This window comes from Semicossyphus pulcher, unplaced genomic scaffold (assembly GCF_022749685.1).
Source record: "Semicossyphus pulcher isolate SPU_LCO1_2020_fin unplaced genomic scaffold, fSemPul1.0.p SCAF_19, whole genome shotgun sequence".
NCBI classification, from domain to species: domain Eukaryota; kingdom Metazoa; phylum Chordata; class Actinopteri; order Labriformes; family Labridae; genus Semicossyphus; species Semicossyphus pulcher.
Genome location: NW_027211692.1, coordinates 113,214 through 134,962, shown reverse-complemented (window position 1 = coordinate 134,962; position 21,749 = coordinate 113,214). Strand labels below are relative to the sequence as shown.

Genomic DNA, 21,749 nt, shown 5'->3' with positions numbered 1-21,749 from the left:
CACCAGAAGACAAAGTGTCTCGTACATTATAAGGACAGGTGTAGAGCTGGACTTGTTACTTTAAGTGTCCACAGCCTGTTGCTAACGTCTTATTTATGCGCGAGGCACAGCAGGTCAGTCATTCATGCAGGATCTCATCTTTATTAAAGTTCTGTGTCTGACCTTTAGAGAAAGGTCGTCTGTAAATGTTTACTTCCTTCTTGTTGCTGCTGGATCACTCGGCTGTCTGCTCAGTTAATATGTGGGCACGATTGTTGGTACCACGTTATGCTTCAGGATAACACAATATTACACACATTATGCCCCGTTGTGAAGTGAATTGAAAGTAACTTTTCATAAACACTGTTCTGCTGACAGAGATCATAAAAACAGCCGGCTGCAACAGATGACGCAGCTGTCACACACATCATATTTAACTGACGTCGCTTTGAAATGACGGCTCTGAAGCAGGGATGTCTCATGGTGTTAAATGTCTGTTGCCTCTTCCTCGCCTCCTCCACTCACTCCCATCTCTGGTGGGAGGGACTAAGACGCGAGGAAGGGGGTCAAGGAAAGGACTCGAGGAGATACAAACTGAGAAAAGAGAAGAGCCTTGTGTCTCCTTCTCATGCAGTGTGTGGGTGTGTATATGTGAGAATGCGTCTGTGGGCGTGTCTAGGTGGGATGCTGATGCAGGTGCTGACTTTCATTGGTCGGTTTTGAAGAGACTGCTGCTGCTGGATTGGACGACCAGTGGAGTCACAGCTTTTACATTCCAGCTGACTGCAGCCTGTGCTGCCCTCTTCTTCCACTCAAATGCCAGCATGAGTTGTGTTTGACAGACAAACTGTAACACCGTGAGAAGGCCTGTCCTCTAGGTTGTGTGGTTTCGATTAAGATTTGCTAAAGCTTGTGAAATTTGGTAATTAGGTCACTGTCAAATAGAGCACTTTAAAAAGCAGTTATTGTCAGCGTGAGAAGCACTTTTTGTTTGTTCCCTGTTCTCATGTTTTTCAGTTTAGGAGTTCAGGTAAGCAACTCGTCTTCTGTTTTCTGTTGGGTAAGGTTAGGGCTGATTTGTGTTTGTTGTGTTGGGCACTGCTCACTCTGCTGCTTGAATTTGAATTTTTCTGTGCTGCTGGTATGTCTTGGGAGTGGGAAGAGGGGGGTCGCTCATCATGTTGTGTCTAGGTTTCCTCTAGACCGGGGCCATGACACAGACACTTACAGAGCAGGAACATGAACATCTGAAGAGACTGGAGGGGCCGAGAGAGGGAGGGAGGGGGAGAGAGAGAGAGAGGGGGAGAGAGAGAGAGAGAGAGGGGCACTGTAAGTGGCTAAAGGACGTGGTGCTCCTGACCCCGTCTGCAGCCGTGCTTCTCTTAGCTTCTGTGCAGGAACTCCAGCCGGCTTCTCCTAACAGGAGCCGTGCTTTCTGTTATCTACTGTACATAGTTTACTTACTATTGATAAGTACCTCATACACCCCCACTTCAAACAAACCAAACTATTGACTATCGACTGTCTCCCCCTCCACCCTGAAGCACTGTGCCGATCAGGTGTCTATGGTGCTCAGACATCTTCAACACCTCACTAGAGACCTGCCACGTTCCAGCCTGCTTCAGGGCCTCCTCCATCACTCCTGTGCCCAAAAAGCCAAGGACCACAGGACTTAATGACTACAGACCCGTCGCCCTGACCTCTGTGGTAATAAAGTCCTTTGAGCGCCTGGTGCTCTCACACCTAAAGGACATCACTGACCCTCTCCTGGACCCCCTGCAGTTCGCCTACAGAACCAACAGGTCCGTAGACGATGCAGTCAACATGGCCCTCCACTTCATCCTGCAGCATCTGGACTCAGCAGGAACCTATGCCAGGATCCTGTTTGTGGATTTCAGCTCTGCCTTCAACACGATCATCCCGGCTCTGCTTCAGGACAAGCTCTCCCAGCTGAACGTGCCCGACTCCACCTGCAGGTGGATCACAGACTTCCTGTCCGACAGGAGGCAGCAGGTGAAGCTGGGGAAACACGTCTCTGACTCCAGGACCATCAGCACCGGCTCCCCTCAAGGCTGCGTTCTTTCCCCTCTGCTCTTCTCCCTGTACACCAACAGCTGCGCCTCCAGTCATCAGTCCGTCAAGCTCCTGAAGCTCGCGGACGACACCACCCTGATTGGACTCATCTCTGGTGGGGACGAGTCTGCCTACAGGTGGGAGATCGACCAACTGGTGACCTGGTGTGGTGAGAACAACCTGGAGCTTAACGCTCTGAGGACAGTGGAGATGGTTGTGGATTTTAGAAAGAAAGCAGCCACACATCAGAGACTCCACTGTTTCCACTGTGGAGTCTTTCTGCTTCATGGGGACCATCATCAGCCAGGACCTCAGGTGGGAGCTGAACATCGGCCCCCTCATCAAGAAGGGACAGCAGAGGATGTACTTCCTGCGGCAGCTGAAAAAGTTAAACCTGCCAAAGACAATGATGGTGCACTTCTACACCTCCATCGTTGAGTCCATCCTCACCTGCTCCATCACCGTCTGGTACGCTGCTGCCACTGCCAGGGACAAGGGCAGGCTGCAGCGTATCATCCGCTCTGCAGAGAGCGTGATCGGCTGCAATCTGCCATCTCTCGAGGACCTGTTCACCTCCAGGACCCTGAGGCGTGCAGGTAATGTTGTGGCTGACCCCTCTCACCCCGGTCACAGTCTCGTTGAGACCCTCCCCTCTGGCAAGAGGCTGCGCTCCATCAGGACCAAAACCTCCCGACACTGGAACAGTTTCTTCCCCTCTGCTGCCAGCCTCGTCAACAAGGCCCCCACCCCCCCACGTGACATGGACTCACATCCAGCCCCTCAGTCACTCAACACTTAACGAGTGTTTAGTCTCCAGTTCACGTGTTACATTAATGCACACTAATACTGTAAGCTCTTTGCACTGTTCAATATCCTGCACACCTGTACAGTTTTTAATCACACCTGTTGTACATATTTTGTACTATATGTATTACACGTATTGCTTTTTATATTTTTTTTCTTATTCTATTTAAGTCTTTTACTTAATTTTATTCTAGTTCTGTTTTTATTGTTCTGCACCAAAATCACCAAAACAAATTCCTTGTATGTGTGAACCTAGCTGGCAATAAACACCGATTCTGATTCTATCACTGTAAGCCTTAATATAATGTAAACAGGTGAGCTGTATAAAGATTCTCCCCGTACAGTTGTCATGAAGAGAGAAATGAGCTATAGAGACCCAAACTGTTTTTGTACCAGGCTGTAAACATGTTTATTTCTGCTGTAGAGTTTAACATGGGGCTCTATGGGGACTGGGCAGATTGATGATGACATCATTGGTGTCTGTCTGTGTCTTTGCTGCAGTCTTCGCTGTCCTCCGTCTCTCCTCCATCAGCTGGTTCAGTTTTTCTGCTAGGAAGCTTCTTTACTCGTTTTTAATCACATTTGACTTCATCGTCCTGCAGCGCCCCCCAGGGGATGCTTCTGTCCCACTCTGTCATGTGGTCCTGATCTGCTCAGTCACACACGCACTGATGTCATCAGTGACACGTCCAGGTCACATGACCTCGCAGCTCTGAGTTGTCTGAGCTAGTTACCATGGTAACATGTAAACATCAGGATGTCTTGTAACTCGTTCACAAACAAAATAAAAAAACTGTTTCAAACCCAAACTTCACTCTGAAAACTACGAGAACCAGCCACACTTGATTACATGACCCACCGCCTGACCTCACTTCCTGTCAGGGTCAGAAAGTTCAAAGTTCAGTTGTTCAGGCTGGAGAACATCTCAGTCAGAGTTTTCTGTTTGCTGCCTCTGCTGGAGGAGGAGGAGGAGCAGGAGGAGGTCTGTCCACTCTTTCTGCGGGGTCTGCTAGGTGTGCCGTTGCTGCAGGCCTCCTCCTTCCTCCTGCGGTCCTGGCGGAGGAGGTAAGCATCGGAGGATCCTTTGCGTCTGTCAGTGGCCCTCTGCCGCTCCTCCTGGTCCAGCTCCTTCTGCAGGAGCAGAGCCAGCCGCCGGTCCTCCTCTTCCTGCTGCAGTCTGCTCAGCAGCTCTGCCTCCCGCTCAGCAATGCCCTGTAGCCCTGAGGAGGAGGAGGCGGCAGAGGAGACGCAGACTCTTTTGGTGGCCGTCACCTCCTTCTCCTCCTCAGGCCTCTCCCGCTCTTGGCTCTTCCTCTTGGCACATGAAGTTCCTTCCTCTTGGGTCAGATGACTCCTCAAACTCGTGAGGAGGACCTGCTCCTCCTCAGGGGCTGATGAAGAGGTTGGATGAAGGGCAGGAGGCTCTGGTCCGTCTCCTCTGGCCTGCAGGAGGATGTTCTCCTGAAAAAGGAAGTTACAGTCACTTCCTGTTCTGTGTACGAAAACGTTTGCTGTTCAGTGGAAGCCTCTTCCTCTCTGAGACTTCAGACTGATACCACTGTCGTGAAGCTAACAGCCTTTAGCTTAGCATAAGGCTGGATTTAGCTAGCCTGACTCAGTGCAGCACTAATATTTACAGCAGTGCTGAAGCTCACTGATTGTTTCATGTGAAAGAAGGATCTCTGTAGGCCTCTCTCTGATTGGCTGGCTAATAACAGAACGTCAGGTTTATGTCTTATGTCCTCAGCACTTTTGTAGTTTAAAGTTTGGTTTTGTAGTTTTAGAAATATATTTCCTGTTTGATGAACTGTGTCAGGTCAGTCGGTTCTGTAGGATATTCGATCATGATGAATTAGTTTATCGTCATGATGTCACTTTATTAATCCATAACGGATTTCTGATTCTCTAAAGTTCAGGAGACAAAAAGAGGATTTCACTGAACCTTAAACATCGAAGAGAAGTGAAGAAAGAAGCGTTTCAAAGATCATGTCACTCCACGTTACATTAAGAACTTTAACTTCCTAACCGAGTACAGTGCTAACAGTGTAGCTCACTCCAACACTTCCTGACTACAGGTGCAGCTCACTCCAACACTTCCTGACTACAGGTGCAGCTCATTTGCAGTACATGCAGTAGTTCAAACCTTGTTATCCATGAAACTGGAGGCAGCACTGCAGTCTGACGAGCTGCTTTTAGGACGAGGAGACAAGAACCTGAAACACACGATGAAACACATCTTATTTATATGTTGTATTGTTGTTTTCAACAATCATATAAAATCATCACAGAGAATTGATGAAATTATTTGTTATTTCAGTATTATTTTAACGTAAAAGAGGCTTCTTTTACCACTCTTGGTTCAGCAACTCTGACACCCGCATGAATAAGTAGTAACAACTGCAGTTGCGTTACTTATAAGCTGTACCTACCATTTCTGACGCTGTTCAAATGTATTTTTAATTAGCGCGATTAGCCCGTGACAGTAACTTCTACACTTCCTGTAGCCGTTAAAGGTAAACAGTCCGCAGCACGTCCGCTCTGTGACAGTCTGTTTATGTAGCCACAGCGCTAACGTGTACTGGGATGAGCTGCAGCTGATAACAGGAATACACAGTCTTGTTGCCACCTCACACAACTGCCGATTGACTCGATCATCCTGCAGGCACATCTGTGACGGCAGGAGCATCGCGTGCATGTTTACGGATTACAGGCAGGTGACTGACTTTACTCTGTGCTCTCATTAAAACTGCACTAATATTAAACTGACTTTTCCTGTTCTATGTGTGGGAAACACTACTGGAACATTACGGGAAGTAAAGCTCCCTTGCGTGTGTACAAAAAAATAAAACGTCTATTCATACTAGTACGCGGTAGCTGGCTAACGTCAGTTAGCGTGTTCTAGAATAATAGCTGCTCTGTCGCGAGTGCAGCGAGTTGCATGTAACGTGTTTTTGACAGCAGTAGAAATTCTGCGTAGAAAGTAATTAGTCCCGTCCATCGGGACTGTGAATCTCCGGAGGGCTATATTGTTTACATTGTGGACTTGTGGATCCCACTGGCACACTGGGCCAGTTAAATGCTTGATCTACTGGGGGGCATACCGTCAGGCCACCGGGCCAGCGCTTATGTTGAGCCCTGATCAGTATATTTTTAATTTTCAGTCAGCAGAGACGGCCCTTGTGCAAGTTTCAAATTATCTACTTCCTGCTTCAGACAGAGGACTTCTCTCTGTACTCGTCCTGTTAGATCTTAGTGCCGCTTTAGACACGATAGACCATCACATCCTGTTACAGAGACTAGAATAGTTAATGTTCATTACAGGATCTGCACTAAGTTGGTTTAAATCTTATTGATCAGATTGATCTCAGTTTGTTAATGTTCATGTTGTGTCCTCTATGCACACCAAAGTTAGTCATGGAGTTCCACAAGGTTCTGTGCTCGAACCGATTCTTTTTACCTTATATATGCTTCCTCTGGGTAACATCATGAGGAAACACTCCATTAATGTTCATTGTTATGCAGATGATACTCAATTATACTTATCTATGAAGCCAGACGAAACCAATCAGCTATCTAAACTAGAAGCATGCCTTAAGGACATAAAGATCTGGATGACTAGAAACTTTCTGCTACTTAATTCAGACAAACTGAAGTTATTGTGCTCGGTCCAAAACACCTCAGAGATTCTTTCTCTAATGATATAACTGCCCTAGATGGCATCAGCCTGAAACACATCAAAATACAAACAATGTGCACAAACGAGAGTCACAATGCCAAATCAGGCTTGTACTTGAAAAAGTATACCAGAAGTGATGTGCTTTACTTCTCATGAGTGTGACATTCTACAGGAAGAGACGTCAATGTTCATGCATTTAAAATAAAAATGAAGACGTTCCACGGCCGTCAAGCACACGTCACACATGCAATGTGAAATGGCCGTTTGGTAAAATGGACAGATATATCTGTATAAGAAATGATTCAATCTGAGATTCTTAAGTCTAAAGCCTCCCTCCGGCAATAATCGGTAATTACGAGAGATAACCAGATGTCTACAGCGGGCTCCCTTTGTCACGGTTGTAACTCTTGATTTTCCTGGCTGACGGTCGCTTTCCTTTTCAGACTGTTTGCTTCATCTGAGCGCCGAGTTTGTTTGTTCTTCTTTGGATTTTCACTTCTTGTTGAAGTTGTATCTGTAGTCATACATCTTTTCTTTGTTTGTTCAGCCATAGTAGATTACTGTTTACTCACAACACCTGCAGAGAGCGGAAAAGCAGCCGCTTAGCTCCGCCTACCCTCTCTGGCAGACCAACCACTGCTGGCTGATGGAAAACGCGTCACTAACTGGGCGCCGCCACAGACACCCAGCCCATAATAATACTATATACTGCAAATGCAAAGGCTTTCATCAGCGGGCCATAGGCTCAGTCACCATGTGTTACCGCATTCAGAGAAAGCGCCTATGTATATATATATATATGTATATATATATATGTCTATATATACACCCTATATATGTGTATTCATTTTAAAACCATCACCACTGTCAGGATCCACTCACCTCTCCATCTGACCCGAGCCCACCACCACCTCCTCCTTCTTCTTCTTCTTCTTCTGAGCTGGAAGGACGTTTCCCTGAGAGACAGACGAGTTCTGAAGGAGACAGACAGGACACGTGAGACAGACAGGTCATGTGAGACAGGACACATGAGACAGACAGGACACGTGAAACAGACAGGACACGTGAGACAGACAGGACACATGAGACAGACAAAACATGCGAGACAGAAAGGACACATGAGACAGGTCACGTGAGACGGACAGGACATGTGAGACAGACAGGACACATGAGACAGGACACATGAGACAGACAGGACATGTGAGACAGGACACATGAGACAGCCAGGGACACGTGAGACAGACAGGACATGTGAGACAGACAGGGACACGTGATACAGACAGGGCACGTGAGACAGACAGGGACACGTGATACAGACAGGACACGTGAGACAGGACACATGAGACAGACAGGACACGTGAGACAGGACACATGAGACAGGACACATGAGACAGAAGGGACACGTGAGACAGACAGGGACACGTGAGACAAACAGGACACGTGAGACAGGACACATGAGACAGACAGGACACGTGAGACAGGACACGTGAGACAGAAGGGACACGTGAGACAGACAGGACACGTGAGACAGGACAAGTGAGACAGACAGGACACGTGAGACAGAAGGGACACGTGAGACAGAAGGGACACGTGAGATAGAAGGGACAAGTGAGACAGACAGGACACGTGAGACAGACAGGACACGTGAGACAGACAGGACACGTGAGACAGGACACGTGAGACAGACAGGACACGTGAGACAGACAGGACACGTGAGACAGGACACATGAGACAGAAGGGACACGTGAGACAGACAGGACACGTGAGACAGACAGGACACGTGAGACAGGTCACGTGAGACAGACAGGACACGTGAGACAGACAGGACACGTGAATCAGACAGGGACACGTGAGACAGACAGGACACGTGAGACAGACAGGACACGTGAGACAGGACACGTGAGACAGAAAGGACACGTGAATCAGACAGGGACACGTGAGACAGACAGGACACGTGAGACAGGACACGTGAGACAGAAAGGACACGTGAGACAGGACACATGAGACAGGACACATGAGACAGACAGGACACGTGAGACAGGGACACGTGATACAGACAGGACACGTGAGACAGGGACACGTGAGACAGGACACGTGAGACAGGGACACGTGATACAGACAGGACACGTGAGACAGGACACGTGAGACAGGACACATGAGACAGACAGGACACGTGAGACAGGACACATGAGACAGGACACGTGAGACAGACAGGACACGTGAGACAGGACACATGAGAAAGACAGGTCACTTGAGACAGACAGGACACGTGAGACAGACAGGACACGTGAGGCAGACAGGACACGTGAATCAGACAGGGACACGTGAGACAGACAGGACACGTGAGACAGGACACGTGAGACAGAAAGGACACGTGAGACAGGACACATGAGACAGGACACATGAGACAGACAGGTCACGTGAGACAGACAGGACACGTGAGACAGACAGGACACGTGATACAGACAGGACACGTGAGACAGGACACGTGAGACAGAAAGGACACGTGAGACAGGACACATGAGACAGGACACATGAGACAGACAGGACACGTGAGACAGGGACACGTGATACAGACAGGACACGTGAGACAGGGACACGTGAGACAGGACACGTGAGACAGGGACACGTGATACAGACAGGACACGTGAGACAGGACACGTGAGACAGGACACATGAGACAGACAGGACACGTGAGACAGGACACATGAGAAAGACAGGTCACTTGAGACAGACAGGACACGTGAGACAGACAGGACACGTGAGGCAGACAGGACACGTGAATCAGACAGGGACACGTGAGACAGACAGGACACGTGAGACAGGACACGTGAGACAGAAAGGACACGTGAGACAGGACACATGAGACAGGACACATGAGACAGACAGGACACGTGAGACAGACAGGACACGTGATACAGACAGGACACGTGAGACAGGACACATGAGACAGACAGGACACGTGAGACAGGACACATGAGACAGGACACGTGAGACAGACAGGTCACGTGAGACAGGACACATGAGAAAGACAGGTCACGTGAGACAGACAGGACACGTGAGACAGGACACGTGAGACAGGACACATGAGACAGACAGGACAAGTGAGACAGGACACATGAGACAGGACACATGAGACAGACAGGTCACGTGAGACAGACAGGACACGTGGGACAGAAGGGACACGTGAGACAGGACACATGAGACAGAAGGGACACGTGAGACAGACAGGACACGTGAGATAGAAGGGACAAGTGAGACAGACAGGACACGTGAGACAGACAGGACACGTGAGACAGACAGGACACGTGAGACAGGACACGTGAGACAGACAGGACACGTGAGACAGGACACGTGAGACAGGACACATGAGACAGAAGGGACACGTGAGACAGACAGGACACGTGAGACAGAAGGGACACGTGAGATAGAAGGGACAAGTGAGACAGACAGGACACGTGAGACAGACAGGACACGTGAGACAGGACACGTGAGACAGAAGGGACACGTGAGACAGACAGGACACGTGAGACAGGACAAGTGAGACGGACAGGACACATGAGACAGAAGGGACACGTGAGACAGAAGGGACACGTGAGATAGAAGGGACACGTGAGACAGACAGGACACGTGAGACAGACAGGACACGTGAGACAGGACACGTGAGACAGGACACGTGAGACAGACAGGGACACGTGAGACAGACAGGACACGTGAGACAGGACACATGAGAAAGACAGGTCACTTGAGACAGACAGGACACGTGAGACAGGGACACGTGATACAGACAGGACACGTGAGACAGGACACGTGAGACAGGGACACGTGATACAGACAGGACACGTGAGACAGGACACGTGAGACAGGACACGTGAGACAGGACACATGAGACAGAAAGGACACGTGAGACAGGACACATGAGACAGACAGGACACGTGAGACAGGACACGTGAGACAGAAAGGACACGTGAGACAGGACACATGAGACAGGACACGTGAGGCAGACAGGACACGTGAGACAGACAGGACACGTGATACAGACAGGACACGTGAGACAGGACACATGAGACAGGACACGTGAGACAGACAGGTCACATGAGACAGGACACATGAGAAAGACAGGTCACGTGAGACAGACAGGACACGTGAGACAGGACACGTGAGACAGACAGGACAAGTGAGACAGGACACGTGAGACAGACAGGGACACGTGATACAGACAGGACAAGTGAGACAGGACACATGAGACAGACAGGACAAGTGAGACAGGACACATGAGACAGGACACATGAGACAGACAGGTCACGTGAGACAGACAGGACACGTGGGACAGAAGGGACACGTGAGACAGGACACGTGAGACAGAAGGGACACGTGAGACAGACAGGACACGTGAGACAGGACACATGAGACAGGACACATGAGACAGACAGGTCACGTGAGACAGACAGGACACGTGAGACAGACAGGGACACGTGAGACAGACAGGGACACGTGATACAGACAGGACACATGAGACAGGACACATGAGACAGACAGGACACATGAGACAAACAGGACACGTGAGACAGACAGGACACGTGAGACAGGACACATGAGACAGGACACATGAGACAGACAGGTCACGTGAGACAGACAGGGACACGTGAGACAGACAGGGACACGTGATACAGACAGGACACATGAGACAGGACACATGAGACAGACAGGACACATGAGACAAACAGGACACGTGAGACAGACAGGACACGTGAGACAGACAGGGACACGTGATACAGACAGGACACATGAGACAGGACACATGAGACAGACAGGACACGTGAGACAGACAGGACACATGAGACAGACAGGACACGTGAGACAGACAGGACACGTGAGACAGGACACATGAGACAGATAGGACAAGTGAGACAGGACACATGAGACAGGACACATGAGACAGACAGGACACATGAGAAAGACAGGACACGTGAGACAGACAGGTCACGTGAGACAGACAGGACACGGACATGTCAGATTAGGCTTGCTGTCGTAGTCGGTGTTACCAGTGTGACACGGTGTTCAGGCACCCATCGCCCCACTGTCGTTTTGCATTTTTTTAGCTGTATAGAAATAAACCCACAGATCATTTTCACGTCTCAGCGCAGCTCCCACATTCATCAAATAAATGTACTTGATTTTTTTCAAATACTACGGTGTATATTCTTGCTCCAGTTAGAAACTGCAGTATCCACTCCATTGCAGCAGTGCAGATTCGTAGCACAGAGAGTAGGTGTCAGATGTCAGAGTGAGGTCACTTGTCACGTGATGAGAGAATAGAAGTATAGTTGACCGATGATGAAATGATGGTGGAGAATTCAGTTTCAAAGCGAAAGGCAAAAGCACCTATTTGGCAGGAACTTAACCCAAACCCAACGACAATTTGGAACCGGAAAACATGAACAAGGCTACCTGTAAGCTTTGCCTGATAGTGGCAGCATCTGGGGGCAACACCTCCAATTTACACATACAATGGGGCCCGCAGCGAAGATTCAAAGGAGAGGCCGCAAGACACACAGCCATCAATTAGTGGTGCGTTCGCAAGATGCACAAAATTAACAAGGACAGCGTTAGGTGGAACTCACGCACTGATGCGGTGACCAAATACATTTGTAAAGAAATGATGTCTTTCAATACCGTTGGAGAGAAATCTTTCAGAGACCTCCTTACTACACTCGACTGGCAGTATGAAGTTCGCGGAAATATTTTGCCACGACAGCCATCCCGTCTGCCCCAGCAGATGAAGACAGCCGGCTGACAGCCAACCTGAAAGCTGGCATTTTGGAAGAAAAACATAACTCTGCAAGAAGCAAGCCGGGACCTTATGCGCAAGGCCACCTTCATGAACACGCGCTACTGGGGCGAATGCAAACCCAAAGGTGACGAAACGAAAAGGACGACTGAAGAAGAAGTGGTCATCCACGGAAGGAGAGCGCAAACTGCAGTTAGAGAAGAGGGGGATGAAGATGAGGAGCGAGCCACGGCTGCCCCGAAGGATCATGTGACAATCCTGGATCATGTGACGATGGAGGATGTGAGGGTCATGTGAGGATCATGTGACGATGGAGGATGTGAGGGTCATGTGAGGATCGAGGATGTGAGGATCTTGTGACGATCGAGGATGTGAGGATCATGTGACGATCGAGGATGTGAGGATCGTGTGACGATCATGTGACAATCGAGGATGTGAGGATCATGCGACGATGGAGGATGTGAGGGTCATGTGAGGATCATGTTACGATCGAGGATGTGAGGATCATGTGACGATCGAGGATGTGAGGATCATGAGATGATCAGAGATCATGAGACTATCGAGGATGTGAGGATCATGTGATGATCGAGGATGTGAGGATCATGTGAGGATCGAGGATGTGAGGATCATGAGATGATCAGAGATCATGAGACTATCGAGGATGTGAGGATCATGTGATGATCGAGGATGTGAGGATCGTGTGACGATCATGTGACAATCGAGGATGTGAGGATCATGCGACGATGGAGGATGTGAGGGTCATGTGAGGATCATGTTACGATCGAGGATGTGAGGATCATGTGACGATCGAGGATGTGAGGATCATGAGATGATCAGAGATCATGAGACTATCGAGGATGTGAGGATCATGTGATGATCGAGGATGTGAGGATCATGTGAGGATCGAGGATGTGAGGATCGAGGACGTGAGGATCGAGGATGTGAGGATCACGTGAGGATCGAGGATGTGAGGATCACGTGACGATCGAGGATGTGAGGATCATGTGAGGATCGAGGATGTGAGGATCGAGGATGTGAGGATCATGCGACGATCGAGGATGTGAGGATCACGTGACGATCGAGGATGTGAGGATCACGTGACGATCGAGGATGTGAGGATCACGTGACGATCGAGGATGTGAGGATCATGTGAGATCGAAACGGCACTAAATGTGGCAGAGCTTCCACACGAGCACGTTAATGGAGTGTGTGTAGGTAGAGGGTGAAGGGGGTAGTTTGAGAAAGGCCCATGCAGACACTCACCAGCTGGTTGCTGATCAGTCTTGCCAGCCTCTCGTCTTCCTCTCTCCTCCTCCTCTCCTCCTCCAGCAGCTCCTCCTCCTCCGCCAGCAGTCTCTGTATGTACTCCTCACTGGCCCTCCTTTCCTCCTCATCCAGCACTCGCTTCTCCTCAGTCAGCTGATCAGACAACAATGACAACAGTTTCATGTTTAGAGACGTTCAGGAGGTGGAGGGGTTTCTACATGAAGGTACCATAAATTCTCAAATAACAACCAGTAGTCAAATAAAAGCCGTCTCTCTATAAAAAGCCGGGGGCGTGGTCGGCAAGAACAAATGAAGGCCGGCCCCAAACAAAGGCCAGGGGAAAAAAGGAGAAAAAAAAGTCAAATCAAATCATTTATAAATGGCTTTTTTAATTATTTATGAGTGATGAACTTAATTTTTATGTTACTTTTAACAAATCAACACTTGTGGATTACTCATCTCAGTGTTAGTGTACTGTTTCTGTCGCTGCGAAGCAAACTAAGCGGGGCGGTTAGCTAAAAATGACTTCCAGTCAAGACTCCCTTTTCCGCATGCTGCAGTGTTTACAGAAAAATAACCTGTTTTTCTTGTGATTGACTTTAATTAACGGCTCTTACCTTTGCTGAAATTTCAATATCATGATGCAGATTAGTAAAAAGTCAACATGAGGCTTTTTCAGGTCTGTCCTCAAGAGGAGAAGAAAACTATTTTAAAATGCTCAGTTGTTGTTACGTTAGTTGAACGGAGGTCGGATCGATCTGATGTGTTCGAGGAAGTCAGGAAATCTGAACACTGAAAAGCTTTTGTGACACTGCGTCAGAGAATTCATCTCAAGTAAAATTTTAGATCTAGCTTAGAGCTTTGACACTGATCCGAAAAGAATCAGGTGCTGTAAAAAACAGCGCAAACAGAGCGGATCATAGAACAATGAGGCTTCATACAAAAATATGACCACATGTACAGAGGGAGTTACAAATAACAGCGTGTCTCTAACATGAGCCTGCTTCATATAAAAACCTGGTACCTCTGCAGCTTAGGGAACTAAAGGCCCCGCCCACTATTTGAGAATTTACGGTAGATTAAAGTCTGGATGATTTTAACAACAGTTATTTAAATGAGACGTCACAGGCTAACGGTCCGCTGACCCTTCATCAACATAGACCTCTGCCTTAATCCCCCAATCACTGACTATCACCATCATCAACACAATGGTGATGATGAAGACACCAAACTTACTCTGGTGACCTGCTCCTCGTACTCCTGCCTCAGCTCTCCGGGCTCACTGACTCTGGGAAAACACACAGAGACTACACACACACACACACAAACACACACACACACACACCTTTAAAACACATCTCATGATGTGCCTGTTTACAGATTAAAGTGCAGCTGGTTAATCTGCCGTGTGTGTGTCTCTCTCTCTTTGTGTGTGTACCTGCTGGGGGCTCCTCGGTGACCTCCTGACCCCTGCGGCGGCCCTCACACTGCAGGGGATAGCAGTTCTGGATGTGGGTCCAGAGGTTCTGGTTGATGAGTGAGTTCCGCCTGCTGTTCAGACGAGCCCACACAGAGACCCTCCTCCTGCAGAGAGGACAGCACAGCGCCGCCTTTTCCACCGTCTGCAGGAAGCATTCCTGACCACACCAGGTGAGACAGGTGAAAACAAGTGAGACAAGGTGAGGTTTGTTAATAACACTAACCCTTTAAACAGTTCAAAATAATAAAATAAAAGTTTGTCGGTTGGAGAGAAAAAACAAAGACAATTTTAGTTCAATCCAAAGAGTCATGTGACCTCATGAGCCTAAGTGAGCGTCTGTCATTCTGCAGACATTACCTGACAGGTGTGTGTGTGCGTGTGTTACCTTGCAGAAGGTGTGTGTGCAGGGCAGAGTCACCGGCTCCATAAAGATCTCCAGACACACTGGACAGCGGCAGTCGTCCAGAGACAGCGCTCCTTCTCTGTCTGACACTCGCGCCATCTTCTTCTTCTGTGGTGTTTGGAGCTCTGTAGGCAGCAGGGTTTCTGTTACAAAGAATCTGTGGTGGTCCAAGTGTCCTGGAAGCTTTCAATGTTCTGGACAAATGGGTGAAATGACAGTGAAATATTATCTGCATTCATTTAGCTTAAAAACAATTGATAGGCAGTCTGTATCAAGGGCGTAGAATTGGGAAATTACTGAATTGTCCCTACAATAATTTCATCCAAAAATGTATGCACTTTCAACCTGTGGAGGAGTCAGCCATCACTCTGTCTGTCACTGTAAACAAGGACTCTGTCTACAGCCGAGTGCACCAGCTGGGCGTAAAAATAGGTCTTATCTCTTACATCCGACATAGCTACGACCGACTTCTTAATTGGAATTTACACCGAGTGCAGCTAACTGACCCCGGTCGTAACTGCGCCTGGTCTTATGAGGCACGTTCACGTGAACACTCGAAAAGCGCTGACTGTTACCAAGCAACACACGTCTCCACTCGCTAACTGCTCTCATGATCGACAGGAGATATGGATAACAAAACAAGTAAAGAAAAATCAATTTTATGGAGAGTGAAATGAGGAAACATAAATAATGAAGCATGCCGTGTCCGATGTACATTCATCATGTCTCCCTCTGTTCTGAAAGGCCCTACTGGCACCTGAGCTCCATCAGCACCTGCAGGGCGGGGACAGCGCCGCCTTTCTGTCACACACATGCTGCAGCTGAGGGGAGAGCTCTTTGATTCAAACAGGAACAAAAACGAAACCTTTCTATCAGCTTACTGTCCGATCACAGATGACTCTCTCTCTCTCTCTCTCTCGTTTTAACGCCCTTTTATTTATTCTGTGAAACAACAAGACATTGTGCCATTGTCTTTTTTCCTTATTATTATTGTGCAGAAGAAGAATGATGCAGGCCTGCTTGTGTTACCTGAGGTCTCTAAGAGTAGTATGGGAGGTAGAGCCTTCAATTATCTTTAGGGGTGAGGGTATACCGGTTTCAAATCTGGCACCGGTGTCACATTCTGCCATGTCATGGATTTCACAGTACCGTCATTACAGGGATAAACACACACGTTTTAGTTTTCGTGAACACACCATTTACCCCAACACTGATGAACCACTTAACACCCATAGCAGTGTTTCCAACATAGAACAACAGGAAAAGTCCATCTGATACCACATAGTGCAGCTTTTAATGAGGGCACAGAGTGAACTGACCGCTGCTGCAGAGTCTGTAGGCCTTTCTCATGTCTCTATGTTGTGCCTTCTCGTCTCCTCGGCTCTCCTGCCTGTGACCCGGAAATCGATCTCAGCACGCCATCTTGAAGGATGTCTCAATTCATAAAATGCATCTCGAGGAGAGGGGATCGAGGATCTAGGAGGCTTGCCGGAGGAGCTATGACCGAGGATACACCGGTGTATCCTTTGCGGAAGTCTTTTCGGTACCGTGACCTAAAAAGAGGCGTGAAACACAGCTGGAATATACAAACCACGGCGGGAGCCTTTTGCTGCATATCTCTGCTCCTGGGACACCTGTTCCATCTGAGCAGGTATTCTCCGCGGCGCGTCACATTTAACAGAGTGCACACCAGACTAACCCACAGCATGTCCACATGTTGCTATCTCTTCATCACAACCAGAAGACAAACTGTCTCCTACAAAATAAGGACAGGTGTAGGCGTGGACTTTTGATTTTAAGCTTCCACGGCCTGATGTTCATGTATCGACTGTTTTTGAGCAGAAATAAAACATAAAACATGTATATATATATATGTATATATATATATATATTCCTCTGTGATACAGCTTACAATTAGGGCTGACTCAGGCTTGGACCAGCCCACTGTTTGAATTCATGTCGGTTCTCGGTAAATAATATAACAAAGAGTACGCTCTAGCTTGTTGCTAGCTGTCTGCTAGCTGTCGCCTCAGCTAATTCAGTCACTGAACGTAACCTCTGGGCCGTGTTTGTGCTGTTGGAGCCTTTTGGGGATTTTTACATGTAAATATCAGACAGATAATCTGTGTGTGCGCGTTATTGGACGAACAGACCGTCCAACAAGGCTGAAACAGTTTTTACACTTATTATTTTATTTCTGTTAGCACTAATGAGCAGCTGTCTGTGTCTGTGCTCACTTTACCTGGCTTGTTAGCTCACTCACAGTTTGTCAAACACTGATTTATTTGTGGCTGTTCTCTGCAGAACGCATGGCGGGCAGTAGTGAGTTTTCTGGTTACGCAGATGTGTCCATTCTTTAGTCATATACACACTGCTGCCCTGAAGTGAGTCGGACTGAATCATGACCTCTTTGTGCTAACATTCAGCTAACGCGGGCGCAAAGGCAGGTAAAGACTGCAGATCGACTGAGCAGTGTGACGCTGTGGAGGGAACAGTCCACATCACTCTGAGCTAACGTCTCAACAAGCCTGAAGCTCAGCTAGGTGCTAACGGTACTGCGAACTGTCTGCACGCGAGGTTTCAAGCTCAACTTAAGTTCATCGCTACAGCTTAACAGTTAGATAACAACACAAACTGTGACACGTGAACTCACCTGAGCTCTGTTCACCTGGACATTTGACGCTTCAGCTGATGCTAAAGTTAGCTTCCGAATCAAAACAAGTTGAGCTAAAGTTAGCTCAAAGACTAGCTTCAGCGCTATTTTCAGTTTACAGCAGGCCGTTATGTACGCTCTGTGAGCGGCTAACAGTTAGCATTTACAAGTTAGCTTGTAAAAACATTATCATCATCATCATCATCGTTACCGGAGCTTTCTGGCCTGACCGAGACTCAAAGGAAACACACCTGAAAACACTGAGTACCCGCGTGAAGAACCTTTGGGTGCAGTACGCATGCGCCAGACAATCCAGTGGTGGATGAAGAATATAAACCCTTCAAAGTAAAAGCTGCGATATAATACTATAAATAAAATAGTCATTTAAAAGTACACACGTATTTTATTTCTAATGATATATGACTGTTATTGCTACAATAATCATATTATCACAGATAATATATTAGTGATGTTTGAGTTGATTAAGATTACCTTCACAGACTGCAGTGGGGCTGTTCATTCTTTCAGTGTATCTGAAGCTGTCAGATAAAAAAGTGGAGGATAAAGCAACATAAAATAAAAATAGTGTCTGAAGTCTGTACTTCACTACAGCGCCAGAGTAAAAGTATAATAATAATTATAAAATCATACATGTGTGATGAGAAGAGGATGCGAAGAGTTTGATATTTAACATAAATGATATTAAAAAATATAAGCTAATTTTTTTGTCATTCTCTTTTTATTGAGAAGACATCATGTCAACATCATGCATTTCAACATATTGTTGGTATTGTAATTTTCGTAAGAATTTTTGTAAGATATAGTAAAAAACTAACTGAAAACAAGATGTTATTTACCCCCCTAGACACAGTTTACCCGTACAAACCCGTGTATCCTAATGTCCATACACTAATTAACTTATTTCCTGTTCATTTAAGAAGCAGTCGTATAACTCAGCAGTCACTCCTTAAAAAGTAACATTGTAAAGAACAGAAAGAAGAAAAAGTGAAGCGGTAATAAAGATAACTGTTCTAGATCTGTAGCGATGAACCAATTGATCATGAAAAGCCTTTTTCAAATAAAGTCTGATCTAAGTGGTGTTATGTACTCTATCCATTTTTCAAATTTTCAGATAAGTCAGCTTTTTTCAGATGCTATGCTTTACAACCCAATCCTCAACCTTAGGTATCTCTGTCTTGAGCCATTATCTTGCTATGGTTTTTTTTTACTTGAGATTAGCATTACCTTAAACATATATTTCTTTGCAAAACCTGTTAGTCCTACAATCATTTTTCCAAGATAAAATAACTCAAATGAGAGTGGAAGTGGAACCCCCAATACTGTCTCCATACATTTCTGCAGGTCCAGCCAGTAAAAGTTGATTAAGGGGCAGCCCCAGAACACATGGAAATGATTGGCTCTATTTTCTCCGCAGTTTCTCCAACACCTTGTATCTGCGCTGGTGTTATAAAATACCTTGTAATATTCTTCCAACCATACTCTCTCCAGGAGAGTTCCTCCACTGATATCACTATATTTGCCTCTTTCTCCCACTTCCCATATAGCCAGTATCATTTCCAAACATGTATATAGTCTCCATATTAACTTCCCGCCCAGCTGTGATTCAAATGCTGAAATAAACAATTTCAAAGATTCCTAATTCCACCTCCCCTAAAATGTCCATTGGTTCCTTCTAAATATTGTCTCAACTGCAAATATGTGTAAAAGTCCGGGTTCTTTAAGTCATACTGATCTTTTAGTTGCTGAAAGCGTTTTGTTTTCCTTTTATAGTTCCCAGTGCATACTGAGGCCTCCTTACCATGATCAAACCATGCCCAGCCATGGATTCATTTCCTCCTTAAGGTGTTTTTTCAGATACTTGTCTCCCATTATAGCCTGTACAGGGATGCCAGTTGTGCTGCATTCAATGTCCCTCCACCTTGCTGAGTGGCAGGCCTGCACAAATTCAGAAGAGGCTTTATTTGTGCGGCTTGAAAATAACTCTTTAAGCAGGGAAGAGCAAGGCCTCCTTTACTTTTAGATAACTGCAAGGTTAGGTTTAGGGTTTTTGGTTTTGCCAAATATATTACGAGATGATTTTAACCCATTCCATGAACTCCTTTTCTGTTACTCCCACTGGCAATGTCTGGAACAAATCAAATCAAATCAATCAAATTTTATTTGTATAGCTCCAAATCATAACCAGAGCTATCTCGAGACACTTTACAGAAAGAGCAGGTCTAGACCGACTCTTTGTTCTGTAATTTAAAGAGAGGCCCAACATGAATCACCATGAGTAGCACTTAGCAACATTCGGCACATTGGCAGAAAAACTTCCTTTAACAGGCAGAAACCTCGAGCAGAACCAGACTCATGTTGAACATCTGAAGAGACTGGATGGGCCGAACATGGGATAGAAGGAGATGCAGGATAGAGACAGGCAAAGAGAGCAACAACAACATATGTTCTTGTTACATGAACAACAACAGAAACATACTTATGGTTACAATGCCAATAATAGTGGTAGACTAGGGTGAAGATTAGCTAAATAAATAAATAAATAAATTAGCGAGAGAAGCAGAGTAATGATTAAGGCTGAGGTAATCGTAATTGTAACAGTTGAAGTCAACAGGTCTACTATTAGCCTTAGCAAATACAAATACAATAACCTTGGAAGTACATTAATTTTAATCACCTCGACTGTAAATGTAATGCCCATAAAAGGAATTAGACTCCATCTTCTAATATCAGACTGTATTTTAGATAGTAGTGGGTCGTAATTGAGAGCTTTAAGTTGACTTAAATTTTGTGGTAGAACAATCCCAAGATACCCCATTGAACTCAAATCCCAGTCTATGGCATGTTTGTCTTTTAAGAATTGGTCTGGGTGATAATTCAATGTAAGAATCTGTGTTTTTACTTTTAATTTACAGCCTGATAGTTCACCATATTCTGTAAGAGTTGACATGAGTGCACTTAATGAATATACCAGGACATCGTCTGCAAATAATGCTATGTTCTGTACTCCCCCCTCCAATTCTATACCCTTTATATTTTCATTTTGTTTTATCCATTGGCTCAAAGGTTAATATTAGCTAATCTTGTAAAACAAGTAGGGAATTGTTGCTTGTTGCCTGTTGCTCGCTTACAAACAGCAACAAAAACGTCTCCTGCCTACCTGAACGCCCTCATCCAGGTCTACACTCCGTCCCACCCCACTACGCTCTGCCAGTATAAGGCGCCCGGTACTCCCATCACATCAGGGACCCAAGTCTCGACCTGTACTCTGCCTGTCAGCACCAGTGTCCGATCACGCCTGAAGATGTTCGTTGGCTCTCACTGACTCCGCCCCCTCCTGTCTTGATCGTTGCTTGTGTTGTATTAACTCTCAGATGTACGTCACTTTGCACAAAAGCGTCTGCTACATGAAACTGTGACATAGTAAATTATTTACATCTGTTGCACATCGTAAACTTTTTAACAGACAGGATGAACTGTCTTTTTTTATAAAAGGTCTAAAAACTACATAAATGGCACAATAAATATCACTGAGATGCATAATTAACATGTTTAATGTACAATTTAGAATCTCCACAGAGCATGTGAAGTCTTTGAGAACTTAAA

The 21,749-nt window shown here is 46.5% G+C and overlaps 1 protein-coding gene across 7 annotated transcripts; it reads right to left on the bottom strand.

Moving 5' to 3' along the window:
* Positions 1-3,240: 3,240 nt before the first annotated feature.
* Positions 3,241-18,394, bottom strand: rnf168 (ring finger protein 168). 7 transcript variants are annotated; one of them, XM_069668047.1, is made up of 9 exons: positions 18,126-18,366; positions 16,792-17,025; positions 15,455-15,597; positions 15,028-15,226; positions 14,826-14,896; positions 13,587-13,742; positions 7,415-7,506; positions 5,000-5,069; positions 3,241-4,317 (listed from the first exon to the last, which is right to left on the bottom strand). In XM_069668047.1, the coding sequence occupies exons 2-9, from the start codon at positions 16,820-16,822 to the stop codon at positions 3,757-3,759; spliced, it is 1,323 nt and encodes a 440-aa protein (XP_069524148.1). In that variant the 5' UTR covers positions 16,823-17,025; positions 18,126-18,366; the 3' UTR covers positions 3,241-3,756. The 7 variants fall into 7 exon arrangements, with proteins under 7 accessions (XP_069524148.1, XP_069524152.1, XP_069524150.1 ...); XM_069668051.1 differs by lacking the exons at positions 16,792-17,025; positions 18,126-18,366 and adding an exon at positions 18,377-18,394 and having other exon boundaries at positions 15,455-15,666; XM_069668049.1 differs by lacking the exon at positions 16,792-17,025 and having other exon boundaries at positions 15,455-15,666.
* Positions 18,395-21,749: the final 3,355 nt, after the last annotated feature.